The 14,243-nt window shown below is 35.1% G+C and overlaps 1 protein-coding gene across 1 annotated transcript in view; it reads right to left on the reverse strand.

Moving 5' to 3' along the window:
* PCLO (piccolo presynaptic cytomatrix protein) overlaps nt 1-14,243 on the reverse strand; it is a gene marked incomplete at its 5' end in the record, with an annotated part of 287,210 nt that overhangs the window by 60,286 nt on the left and 212,681 nt on the right. The window contains one exon of the mRNA XM_081147631.1: nt 11,731-11,821. Within this exon, the coding sequence (XP_081003757.1) occupies nt 11,731-11,821 (91 nt within the window). The remainder of the gene's footprint in view (nt 1-11,730; nt 11,822-14,243) is intronic.

Consider the following 14,243-nt stretch of genomic DNA (forward strand, 5'->3'; position numbering starts at 1 on the left):
CATTTCCCAAAATGTACAAATATCAAATCGTTTTGTAAAACTAATGTAGTGTTATGTCAAATATATCTAAATAAAAACAATTTACTCCATTAAGTCTTACTTAGGGTCCAAAATAAAATGATTCTTTGATATAAAAGTGTATGTTATAAAATTAGAAGATAGGGTCAATTTATAGATAGGGCCTTAATAGTGACTTGTTTAGCTACTGAGCTCATTAATGACAGGCCAGGACTGGATATGGGGCCACTTACTATATGTTTTAAAGAAAATTGTTGTATTGGGGGAGATACTTATGTAACCCTATAATGTGACTGGAAATGAAATAGTTTAAACTCATATTATATTAAAGCTACAATGTGTTTTCTAAAATAAAAGTCAGTTTTACTTATATAAAAGATAAGTAAGAAGAAAAATACTGTTCTAATTCTAAATTCAGTAATAAGTGTTCCTTGAGTACTTCTGGACATAAAAGGGGATTGTGGCCGACATAACATTATTGCGATTCCCAATGCGTCCCTTCCTGTATAACACCCTCCATTCTAGGGCAGGTAGAATCTATGTCTTGTTTCTAATCAATAATCTCTAACAAAGGTGATGTGATTGTCACAACCATGATTATAATAACATATTATACAGACTATAATGAGAGTGTCTGCTGGTCTTGAAGAAGTAAACTCAATCTGAAAAAGGGTTTGAGAGAGGGCCACATGGCAAGGAGTTGAAGAGTGACTCTAGATGCTGAGAGTGACTACCAGCTAACAGCCTGCAAGAAAACAGGGAACTCAGTCCCCGACTTGGGGCAACTAAATTCTGCCAATAACCACGTAAGTCTGGAAAAAGATTCCCAAGCTTCAGAACAGTAAACAACCCAGCCAACACACAGATTGCAGCCTTGTGAGATCCTGACCAGGAGACCCTCTTAAGCCATGCCTGGATTCTTGACCCCTGAAGACTGTGAGACACTAAATATGTGTTGTTTTAAGCCATTAAAAATTTGTTACATATCAATAAAAACAGAAAAGTAAAAGTTATATTCTCAGTTTTTTGTGCATGAACACACACACTATATACACACACATACACATTCACACACACACACACACATTATCTTGATAGCAAAAAGTGTGGAACATTTGTGTTTAGAGTAGTTACCACAATGACTGAGTGGTGATAGAAGGTAGGAATGAAAGGGAAATTGCCATGAAAGGTAACCTTTTGCCCTTCAAAAGCAAGAGGAAGAGCTCTGCGTATCAGTTGTGCAATACTGGGGTTCTGGTGTAATGCAAGTAGCAAGTATATAGCATCAAAGCAGAACCGAACATATAACTGAATGAGTAATGCATAAACAAATAGAGATGCCTTTTTCTCCAAGTAGGACTAATACATCAATGACAATGATGCTAAAAATGGTAGATTTGTATTGTACTCTATGCTTAAAAATGCCTTTAAAATTGCATTAACTCGTTGGATCTTAAAATAAAAAGAACGAACAAACAAAATACCCTGTATTTTACATGAGGAAAACAAGGCTTTGCAAGGTTGGTCGCTCAAGGCAAAACCTAAGGTATAGGAAACTAAGAGTGCAGCCCACACTCTCAGTCCAAGCGAGGGACTCGGCAATGTGCCTCTTGTCTGTTTAGCACCAGTGTGCCTGGCTGAGAATCAAAAGAGACGAGTTTGGGAGCAGCACATCCAGCCCTCCCTTTACTCATTTGGTTGTAAAGAGGAGAGAGGTGGAATAGATTGCAATCAGACCATTGAAAGGAGAAACTACCAAGATATAAAAAATGTTGGGAGACATCACCTCTCAGTCAAGACTGAGAAGGAAAAACATTTCTGGCTTAGGCAGCCCACAAATCATACAGTATAACTGAATCTGTAGCTGTAACTAATTATTTGAGAAAGATTATGCTTGTTTTGTCAATATAATTTCTATTTTTCTATTGAATAAATTTTTATGCTTCGTTTATATCTTTAGCAAACATTAAAAAGATGAAACTGTTACATTTTTAGTTTTACATTTTTAAATCGTTTTTGTATTTTAGTATTTGTATTACAAATATGAATTGCATATAGATATTTTAAAATTTTCTCTACAACTTTTCATGTTAGGCACTATCCGTACCATTTCTGGACAGAAATGCTGAGACTAAGGAAGGTTAGAAACTTGCCTAGGTTGTCCAGCATGTAAAAAAGCAAAGATGAGAGCCCATTTTTTTGTCTTGACTTCCACATTCTTATTTTTTCTCTATATATTTTAGCTCGTGCTATGATGGTCAGGAAAATATTCTAGAAGATCAATATAAACACTTACTCTTTAATTGACTCTCATTTCTTATTGCTCATTTTCCCAGTTAATTCATATACATTTTACATTTATACTTTAAGTTTCATATTAATACTACCATTATCTTCCTCTCCTATAAATGAAACATCTTGAATGCCTTTATCTTCTCCTCACAGAATCAATTCACTCCTTCAATTTTACTTTATTAAGAGTGCACAGAAAAATGTGCCAACCTATTCAGATAGAAGCAAAGCCTATGTCACTTCCTTAGCAGGAACACAATCGTGCTAGCAATATTTATCCTGACAGATGTCCGCAGAAGCTATGATGTCAATGTAGAACTAGCCCTGACAATACTTTCTCTGTTACTGAGGAAATAAATACAAGTTTTCATTAAAACTCACCAGGAAGAAATTGTGATTTTAGAAGAGATTCAACCTGACACATTATATTCCTATAGATTTATACTTAGTTTATTTCTACAAATAATTTGAGAGACTTAGAATGAAAATTGTATCATATACAATTACACTGTTAAAATGAAAGAAAAGAGAAAAAGCCATCCTTAGTGGAGAGGGAGTAATTTCGGTGTCCGGGCACAGTTTGTAGGTTCTGTCCAGCTCCCAGATTTTCCAGTATGAGAACGGAACAGACATGTTCCCAAGGTGACACGCTTTCTCTTGGTCTTCCACAAGAAGCAGAAGAGATGACATAACTGTCTTAACTTTCTATTCTATGACTTGGTCTGGTATGAAAAAAGAAGTTTTCTCATGAAATGTTCACATAAATGATGTGGGAGGGATGCTAATTGGGTCTTTAACTAAATTGTATGGAGTAGCTCACCACATCTTTGCCTCAGTCTCTCTTTATGTGATGTACCACATTTGAGGACAGTAGTGCAATCTCAAGCAAAGACAAATTTTTTTTTTTTTTTAAACTAGTGTCCCTTTTTCATTATGGTTAAGCTTCTTTCAGAATTCAATTTTGAAGTAAACAAAATATTTTAAAAAAATACTCCTTCACAAAGGAAGCTCTATTTTCCATGATTTCAATAATGCCCAATCTGCCTGTGAAATCAAACTGAGACTCTCTGTCTACCTAGTCCACCATAACCCAGTCCAGACTGTCATCCTATGTTCACTGTGGAACAGCAAAACAAACAGAACAATAAACCCCACGGAACAATACTCCGTGCTCCTGCATATTAAGTAGGTAAGTCACTGAAAGGAAGTGACAGTGCTAATTATGGTCTTAAGCCTAAAATTAAGACTAAATATTATGTGTTATCTATATCATTAACCAGTGAAATCAGGAGGGCCTTGAATGCCTCACCTTAAGTCTCCCCAAAATGATGGATAAGGTCCCCTAGCTGAACAACTCTCTTTATCAAGGGGATCAGTGAGTAGAGGGTTTCAGTTTCCTGCCAGTCCACAGAATTGTTCAACCAAGTCAATCAGATCTTCCTTCAGGAGCCAACCTTTCTACTAACAAGACTGCCTCTAACATTCCTCATTGTTTACTTTGTTCCTGAGTGCACCCGCACAGGACCCTGCATGGGTGGCCTGCTCTGCTCCCTCCGGTTGTGAATATATGTGACTAGTGTCGGGTGCAGTGTTCGGTCATCACCACAGTCTTGGATGGGACTCTCCCTCACTGTCCAAGTGAATAGGAGGCAATTAAGCTATTAAATACAGGATAACATATCAACTTGGTATTAAATGTAGGATAATATATCAGCTTGATAGTAAATGTAGGATAACATATCAACTTGGTACTAAATATATGATAATATATCAACTTGATTTTAAAATGTGACTTTTGAAGGAAAAATTGCTGTTTTTAAAATTTGGCTTTGGAAGTTAAAAATATTTTTTTTTCTTAAATTTGTATCATTTTAAATTCCTACAGTAAACAGCAAATGAAAAACTACATTCTTACGCTGGGAATGCAAATTAGTAGAACTCATCTGATGAGAAATTTGATGTCTAGGAAATATCGAAAATACCCCTTCCTTTTTACTCAGTAATTTTACTTTTGGGAATATATAGTAAGGAACTATTAAACATTGTGGCAGCATTTTTTTCATTGTGGCATTGTTCATATAATCAAAAGGAGAAGACAAAATAATGTCCAACAATTAAGGAATGGTTGAAGCAAATATCTATACAATATAATAAAAACTAGTCATTAAACATATGTTTGTAAAGAATTTTTGATGTAACAAGAAAATTACTTTACCAGGCAATTTATATTATATTAAAAATGTGTATGCAAAGTACAATACAATATACTTTCAACTTTTAGTGTGTGTATACATGGGTATAAAGAAAACAGGAAGGAAAAGAAGAATCTATAAATTGTAAAATTATGATGGCTTTTATTTTCATCTTTATACTTTTCACCATTACTGTATTTTACAGAGGATCTATCATCTATCAATCATCTATCTATATCTATCTATCTATCTATCTATCTATCTATCTATCTATCTATCTATCTATCATCTATCTATCATCATCTATCATCTATCAATCATCTATCATCTATCTGTCTATCATCTATCTATCTATATCTATCATCATCAATTTATCATCTATCATCTATCTATCTATCTATCTATCTATCTATCTATCTATCTATCTATCTATCATCTATCTATCTATCATCATCTATCATCTATCTATCTATCTATCTATCTATCTATCTATCTATCTATCTATCTATCATCTATCTATCATCATCATCATCTACCCATCCATCCATCCATCCATCCATCCATCCATCCATCCATCCATCCATCCATCCATTCTTCCATCCATCTACACACACACACACACACACACACACTCATTTTATGTATACTATACACACAAAAACAGTTGAGAATGATATGTGCATTTAGATAATGGCAGCTGAGAGTCAAATGGGAGGTTTGCTTTTGAGATCTCTAAGTGGAAACAGAGAAATGAAAATCTTCCTGAGAAAACAAGGAAAAAGATGTTGTCTCTACTCTGATAAAATTCTTTGAGCAAACGAAGAGACACTGTACAAAAATTGTACATGTATATGCATGTACTTACTCAAAGTTTGTTGCAATACTTTAATTTTCAATATACAGTTTCTAGTAATCATTGTTTTATGTGTATTAATTCCATTGCAATTATCTTGCAAATTCTCATAAGCAGAGTTCTTGCATAGGCTTTTCCTATATCTGCCTCATATCTAGTATAAGGCTGAATCTATATATTAAATGTCTACTTATTTTTAGTGGAAGAAAGATCATTCTTTATTGTAAATCTCCTCTCTGTAATCATATAATCTGAAAAATTTTAAAGAAGATTTAACAGTTAGAGAGGGTGGGTAAATGTGTTTTCAGTATTTTTACGAGGTGGAACATGAGGGTTTATTGAAACAGCGGACTATTACTTAGAAATAAAAAAGGCAAACTACTGGTACATGCTACAAAATAGATAAACCTTAACAGTGCTGGTAAGTGAAAGGAGCCAGACACCAAAACTGCATACTGCATAATTCAATTTATATGAACTGCCCAGCAAAGGCAAAATTACAGAGACAGAAAGTAAATCTCACCTGTGGTTGGGAGAGGAGTGTTGGAAGTTGTTACTGCTAGCAGTCTCAACAGAACTTTGTAATGACTGAAATGTTCTAAAATAGTATTTTAGATTGTGGTAATGGCAGCAAAACTTCATAAATTTACTAAAAGTCATTGATTTGTGCACTTACAATGTGTACATTTATGATATGTACACTATACCTCATTAAAGATGTAAAAATAATAATAAAAAGAGCTACCCACATTTGGTATCGCTGCTGGCTCAGATCCAATGAAATCTGTTACATTTGTCTCCTGTTCCTAAAAGCCCACTTAGAGGGTGAACTGAGAAATAGAAAATGAACCACTACTTCCACAGAAGACATTGCTATTTTTGAAGCTAGCCCTCTTTAAAGTTCTTTAATACTTCACATGCTAATTAATCTTTCTAGCCTTACAGATGTAGCCAGTCTATTATGGAACTATACATAAGCAATATCTTTTTTAAAGTCAGATTTTTTTGGCTTGTTTCAAACAGCTGTGTTTCTAGAGCCGTAAGATGGAGTACTGCCCGGCCGGGCGTGGCTCAGCGGTTGAGCGTCGACCTAGGATCCAGGCGATCGGGGTTCGATTCCCGGTCAGGGCACATGCCCGGGTTGTGGGCTCGATCAATGACTCTCTCATCATTGATGTTTCCATCTCTCTCTCCCTGCCCTTTCCTTTCTCTGAAATCAATAAAGATATATTTAAAAAAAAAAAAAAAAAAAGATGGAGTACTAAACAAAAGAGACTCATTTCTTAAGCATTACATTTTATTCTTTTTTCTGGTAATTTCTGCTGTCAAATGCTCTACCCCTGAGCTATACCTCCTCTGTTTTTTTCTGGTAATTTCTAAGAGAAGGGGAAACAACATTTGTTGTGTGTATAGTAAGTACGAGATTTTGTGCTAGCTTCACTTGCAATTATGTGAGATACATACAGTTGGTTTTACTGCTCTTATACAATAAACTTACCCTCAAAATTTAAGTAAGTGATAGAGCTGAACCTCAACTCAGGTCTTTCTGATTCTAAACCTCATTACCTATTTCTCTCCACTTTGCTGCCTTGTGCTTGGTTGAATCATGACTTCAAAACCATTGTACAGTTGTTGATCAGCACCTATACCTATCTCTTTGAAGCTTACAGTTAAAAGTTAAAGGATGTGTTTTCTAAAAATTATGGACCATTTACTAGAAAATCATATGCATGTCTTTGTCTCTGCCATGCACCACAAAAACAGAAGTAATGATGCCTATTGTACATGGGTACACACGTACACATACATATGTACGGGAAACAACAACATTTTATAAATTCCTCATTTTCTCTCAGTTGTTCCTAAAATTTTATTTTAATAATCACTTATATTTCAAATTCTTCTACTAAATTAGAGGTAAGTTTCAGAAGAGGCTGTTTGCTGTATGCATTCTATCAATCCAGCAACCTGCACAATGTAAATCACACCGTGGGTGTTCAATGAAGAAATATTAATGAACAAAACATTTTAAATGCATCCAATATGAGTCATAAAAACAGTTACAAAATAATTTTACATTGCCTAAGGAAGAAAAAGAGCTTATTTGTTTTTTAAACTTCTCTAAAAAATATCCTTAGAGTAGTGGTTCTCAAACATTTTGGTTTCTATACTCTTTACTAGTACGAGGACCTCAAAGAGCTTTTCTTTATATGATGTACAGCTATGTATACATTCTGCACTATGTTAGAACCAAGAATTTAAAATATTTAATGAATTAGAAATAATAATAAACTCATTCCATGTTAAAATAAATCCCATTTTAAAGAAAATTACTACATTTAAAAAATAAAACATTATACCCTAGTCAGGGTGCTCAGCGGTTAGAGCGTCAGCCCTCTCCATGGAAGGGTCATGGGTGAAATTCCCGGTCAAGGGCATGTGCCTGGGTTGCAGGTTTGATCCCTGGCCCCAATTGGGGCGTGTGCAGGAGGCAACCAATTGATGGGTCTCTCTCACACCAATGTCTCACTCTTTCTCTCTCTGTCCCTCCCTTCCTCCCACTCTCTCTAAAAAAATCAATGGAAAAAATATCCTCAGATGAAAATGAACTAAAATAAAATAAAACATTTATGAGAAGGGTGGCGTTGTTTTACATTATGGCAAATCTGCTTAATCTTGAGCTAAACAGAAGACAGCTGAATTCTCGTATCTACTCTGTAGATATTGTGTTGTATCGTCACACATTATGTAACTTTTGAAAAACTCTGTATTTACAAGAAAACAAGTGTGCAAAAGGTAAATGCTGCCTTAGCATTACTATGAAATTAGTTTTGACCTTGTGGACCCCCTGAGACAATCTTGGGAACAATGAGGGTTCCTTGCTCATATTTTGAGAACCACAGAGGAAAAACAATAAAAAAAAATTTCTAGTCTTGTCTCCTGTTTTGAAATTATTTTTGCTTCCAATAAATAAAAATTCATTCTTTCCCTCTTTTGTGAAGTATGCTAGTTTTATGTAATTCTTATAAAACATTTTAATGCTATATGTAGTTAGAATGGTTTATTAAAATATTACAAAAGATCCACAGTATTTCTACTTTCAAAGGATTTATATAACCAAAACTAAAATTTACTAATTACCATTTCCCTCTCTGTTTGGAAGAGCAGTTATACTACATTTTCTTTTATTTTATTTGTATTGATTTCTTTTAGAGAGAGATAGGAAGCAGAGAGAGAGAGAGAGAGAGAGAGAGAGAGAGAGAAACATCAGTTTGTTGTTCCACTTACTTATGCTTTCATTGGTTGCTTCTTGTTTGTACCCTGGCCAGAGATCGAACCTGCAATCTTGGTGTACAAGGATGATGTTCTAACCAACTGAACTACCCAGCAGGACCTATTTTACTTTATTTTAAATAATTTTTTTATTTTTCCATTACAGTTGATACAGAATATTACATTACTTTCAGGTGTATAACCAGTGATTGGACATTATGTACCTTCCTAAGTGATCACCCAGATAAGTCTAGTAGCACAATTACACTACGTTTTATTCTTCACTCCTTCCCTGCTTATGTCCTTACCTTGTTTTACAAAGGCAGTTAAATTATAAGCTTAGGCAGCTTTTTCACTATTGACAAAGCTACCGGGCACTGTTCTTTGTCTCTAAACATGAAAAACAAACAAATTAAATTTGTTTTATTATGGGAAATTTTAAACATATAAAATTAATGGCAAGACAATAATAAAACCCAGTGTGGTTAATCTCCCAGCTCCAACAATTATCAACTCATAGCCAGTTTTTTTTTACCTATTTATCATCTTCCACACAGCTCATTTTGTTTTTTGTTTTGTTTTTTTTTTAATCCTCACCTAAGGATATTTTTTCTCTTGCGTTTCAGAGAGAGCGAAAGGGGGCTGGGGGAGAGAGAGAGAGAACACTGATGTGAGAGGCACATGGATGGCTGCCTCCCGCACGCACCCCAACCAGGGCCGGGGATTGAACCTGCAACCGAGGTACGTGCCCTGGGCTGGAATCAAACCCGGGACCCTTCAGTCCGCGGGCTGATGCTCTAACCACTGAGCAACTGGGTAGGGCCACACAGCTAATTCTGAAGCAAATCCCAGACAAGGTATTGTTTCATCTGTAAAGATCTTAGCAAGCAACTCTAAATAATATCCTCTTAATTTTTATTAAAAACGTTAATATAAAATGGTAACCATAGCAAAATATAACAGTAAATCCTTAATATCACTAAATATTTAGTGAATCAAACTAGGCTTGGTTGAGCAGCAAATGGCACAGATTAGCCAGAAGCATAAATGCTCTGTGCCAGGGTTTCCCCATCGCTAGTTTAGAACATCTAGACACTGTTTGTCAGACTGTTGTTTCAGGCTCTAGCCTTGGCTAGGCAAGTGTTTAAATCCCTTTAAAGCACTGAAGCCTTATTTGAAAAGGATACACATTTTTTCAAAAATCTGAAATCATGCAACATAAGGACACCTGAAAAATATATTTACTCTGCAGTAATGAATACAGGGTAAATATATTGGAAAATATTTAAAATATTATTTTAGGAATACCAGAAGAAAATGGGGCATTCAGAGAGATAATATATTACACTGTTACTAACTTTATTGTTCAATAATAATCTTTTCTTATTTTGCAAAATCTATATACTGAGAAAATTGAATTTCGTTTTCAGACTACAATACTTATAAGAAATCAATAGTTCTTATTTTGGTTATTCTTATATTTTAAACCTTTTTCCTAACTGTAGTAGAAGAAAGCAAATTAAAATAATGAGTGGCAAAATATAATAAGGTTGAGGAAATTATTAATATAGTATAAATATAATAATACAGCTAGAAAAATAGATTCATTGTAACAGAGTGCTAAGGCTTTACTAAAAATGGTTTGAAGATTTCTGTTGTAAAAAGTATATTTTGGCATTGCTAGAAAGTATTATGTTGTTTTGAGCTGGAGGGGATTGAAATAGTTTGTAGCCAGTAATTATTTCTACAAAAACAGTTTAAGATTCACCCCTGGAATTTTCATCAGTAGTTAAAATATAATATGCACACAATAAAACTATAAAAGGCTGAATTATCTGTCTCTAGTAGAAGACAAATTACCCAATCTTAAAAGGGAAAAAACATGAGACTCCTAATCGATTTGTTCTCTATGAAAATAAAGAGAGAAAAATTGCTCAAAGCAAAACCTGTTCCATATTCACAAGCTCCATGGTTTAGAATCTGCAAGGAGCAATAGCAAGTACACTGAAAAAATACCTCTTTTTGCTCTTTGTTATATCATTTCTACAAAAAAATCCTCTCCAGCACATTAACCATGTTGACAGATCACTTATAAATATATCTATAATATATATGTAAGAACTTATATATTTATAAATATTTTCTCTTGATGTACAATGTCAATGAAATAGAAATAATATACTTGAGTGAGGATACTTTAGTATTTATATTTAAAAAATAATTAATCTCAACAAAAGTTATATTTTGTCTCAGATTTAAATAACAAATTTTAAAATCTGTAATATAAAAATTCTATCATCTTTCAAAATATCAAACCCAGGAAAGACAAAGGAAGAGTGAGAAACTATCAGGAGATTAAAGTGATGTGACAACTAAATGCCATGTGAGATCTGGATTGAATCCTGGACCAGAAAAAGAAAAATATAGTGGGTAAGTGGAGAAACTCAAAATTTAGATAAGGCCTGTAGGTGTTTTAATAGTATCATATCAAAATTAACTTCTTGGCTGTGATAATCTCATTGTGGTTGGATAGATGTGAACCTTAGGAAAACCGGGGAAAGGGTGGGAAAAAGAACTGAGTTTACTATTTTCCTGTAGTCCAAAATCATTTCAAAATGAACCATTTAAAAAACATCATAAGCTTTGGTTTACAGAAGGACACAGTCAAACAAACAAAAACTCAGCATAATTGATAATGTTCAGACAGACAAGGTATGGAGGAATTTATTCCTTAGAAGAACCCAAGATAGCTTTTTACTTCCTGTGTAAGAATGTTTAATAGTCTCAAAACCAGTTACCATGTTACTCAGTAGATCAACAACTATGGAGCATTATAATGCCATGTACATTTTTAGAAATGCAGTTAATGAAAAGAATGATCTAAATATGTACCATTTAGTAATTTGTCATATTAATGACCATGCCATTATTCTTTTTTATGTTCAAATGTATAGCATGCTGATTTTTTGAAATTTTCCAAAACACATTTTATAACCAAAATAAGTGTTTTCTAAAATTTAATCACTCATCCAAACTGAGATCCAAATACATATCTCAAACTGACATTAAAATTAAAGGACTAGATGATTTGATTTTCTTTACCTGAAACGGTGTGATCCTTAGAGTCTCTCGTTATTTTTATCCTCGCATGAGGAAAGATGTAGTGCGCAGTCTTCCCATTCATCTGTATAATCTAAGGCATACATGTGAAAAGGTGAAAAATCAATGTTAAGACACTTAAAGTGCAATACACAGAATTAGACTTCAAAAAAACACATCAATCAACAAAAATATAATAAAAGTTTCTGAAATGATCAGCATTGAAGCATCTTACACTATAAAATAATATTATTGATTCCTGAGTTCATTATGAGCAAAATAAGTCCAGAGACACAGAAGCATGGGACAGACTGACGGATCTCAGAGGGAAGGGGACCGGAGGGGGTGGGAGGAGATTAACCAAAGAACAGACAAGCACCTATGCAGAGCCCATGGACACAGACAATAGTGCTGTGAAGGCTGGCGTGGGGCAGGGGCTGGGCGGAGGGGGCAAAGAGGGGAAAACAAGGGACACCTGTAATGCTGTCAACAGTACAAATAAATTTTAAAGCAAGAAGTATGTGAGAATACTAAACCAAAATATTAAATAGAACATGGAACCAGAGATGTACATTTGGTGTAGAAAGATTCCTTGGAATACTCATGGGGTTTTAATGTGTCAATCCAGCTGTAAAACTGTTAGAATTCTAGGTATTAAATATAAGCCTTTAGTTTTTATTCTCTTCAGGAAAAAACAAGTCTAATCAAATATCTGGTGGATATAAAAACTCCCCAAACAACAACAGAATCCAGCTAAGTCCAGGAACATTACATGAATCCTACAAAGTAAAACTAAAATATTGTTTGCAGGATTATAAAAGTACATGGTCAGTATAATCAGTCATTTAGACAATTTACACTAAGAGTAACTTTGAAAGCCACTAACAACTTCATTTATATTAATAACAACCGAGAGTGTAGTTCCCTTCTTTCACCCTCTTGAGTCCTGTTCTGTTTCACACTCTCCTTTTCTCCTTTCCTCTCGCCTTCTCTTCTCTGCCCGACTCACTTTCCACCAAGTCACCGTTTCTCCTTCCATCTCACCTCTTCCTCTCCTCCCTCCCTCCCCTGATCTGCATTTAAAGATTTTTTTTTACTAAATTTATTTATTTTTTTAAACACTTTGTTAAATTTATTGGGGTGACAATGGTTCTCTTCAGAGCGTATAAATCTTTCACCTTTTTTACTAAATTTAAACCATGTGCATTGAAAATTCTACAGCTATTAAATATAACTGAACTTTTTTAGTACTTTAGGTAATTCATTCAAATTGGTGGATATTATTTTATTTCAAACATCTTCTAATTTCATGTATTATTTAACAATGATTTTAAGAAGTCATTTTCCTCACATGGCCAAAAAGAAACTAAGAAAACACAGTTTTGCCTTTCGGTATTCTTTGCACGCTCAGGACTAGGGAGAAGTGGGTATAATCTCATAGTGCGTCTGTTGCCCAGTCTAGAAGAGTAGTAAGGTTTCCCAAATTTTTCACCAGTTTTACCAGATAGACAGAATGGCCTTTAATTTGTACCTATGATGATGTCAGTAGAAGGGATGTTAAACATCTTCATTACCATAAATGTTGCTCTCAGATCATCTCATAGAATCTCCTATGGTTTCAGAGACTGTCTACACCCAGCTTCATGAATTCACTTCTCAATCAGAAACATTAACCTGCCATAAATATGCTCACTGTAATTAAGTGTCTGCAGAAAGAAGAGGTATCTGTCTCCCATGAGTGAACTAGTTGGATGTTGGCTTTTTCCTAACTGTTGCAGGTGAACGTTGAGAGTTATCCAGCTCGTGGGGGTTCAGGGTAGGTGTTGCTTCTGCCAAATAAGGAAGAGCAGGAGCAAGTCCAGCGGGACTGAGGTCAAGTAGTGGCACCTTTGTCTCCCCAAGAGGCTAGTGTCTGATAGCACTGCCTTTGGGTGATTCTGCATTGAGAGAACTGTTACCTATATGCCTCCCAGAAAAAGGATTCTTCCTCTTTCCTACTTACAAATATTTCAAAAGGAATTATCTTCATGAATTGACCCGTCATACTTATGAAATAATAACACTTGTGTTAACATATCTTTTGTGAATATAGACATTCATCCTTCCCTTCACCTAAAAACGATGTGTGTGCTCTTCTGCTGTTCCCAGCACCGAGCTAGATCCTGTGTACATACCGTGGTGGAAGGAAGAGGGGGTCCCTGCTGCCTAGGAGCTCAGAGCTGTGACACAGTGCATGCATTACTGTTGCTGGAACACTTGCCCCATATCTGGGGGGGGGGGGGGCAGCATCTGGGAAGGCTTCTGGTAAGATGGGGGCATGTGCATGGAGACCTAAGTGATGTGCAGAGTTAGCCAAGAGAAGAGAGGAGGAAGAGCATTCGGGTGGAAAAGAGACATTCAGGACCCAGAATAAAGAGGAACAGTGGCTCTTTCAGAAGGGCTTAATATAAGTCAATACAGCAGTTACATGAGAATTGCAGGTGTGGGCCTTAGTGCTGAGTGGAGGCATTTTGTAC

The sequence above is a fragment of the Miniopterus schreibersii genome (genome assembly GCF_964146895.1).
Source record: "Miniopterus schreibersii genome assembly, chromosome: 9".
In the NCBI taxonomy this organism is placed as follows: domain Eukaryota; kingdom Metazoa; phylum Chordata; class Mammalia; order Chiroptera; family Miniopteridae; genus Miniopterus; species Miniopterus schreibersii.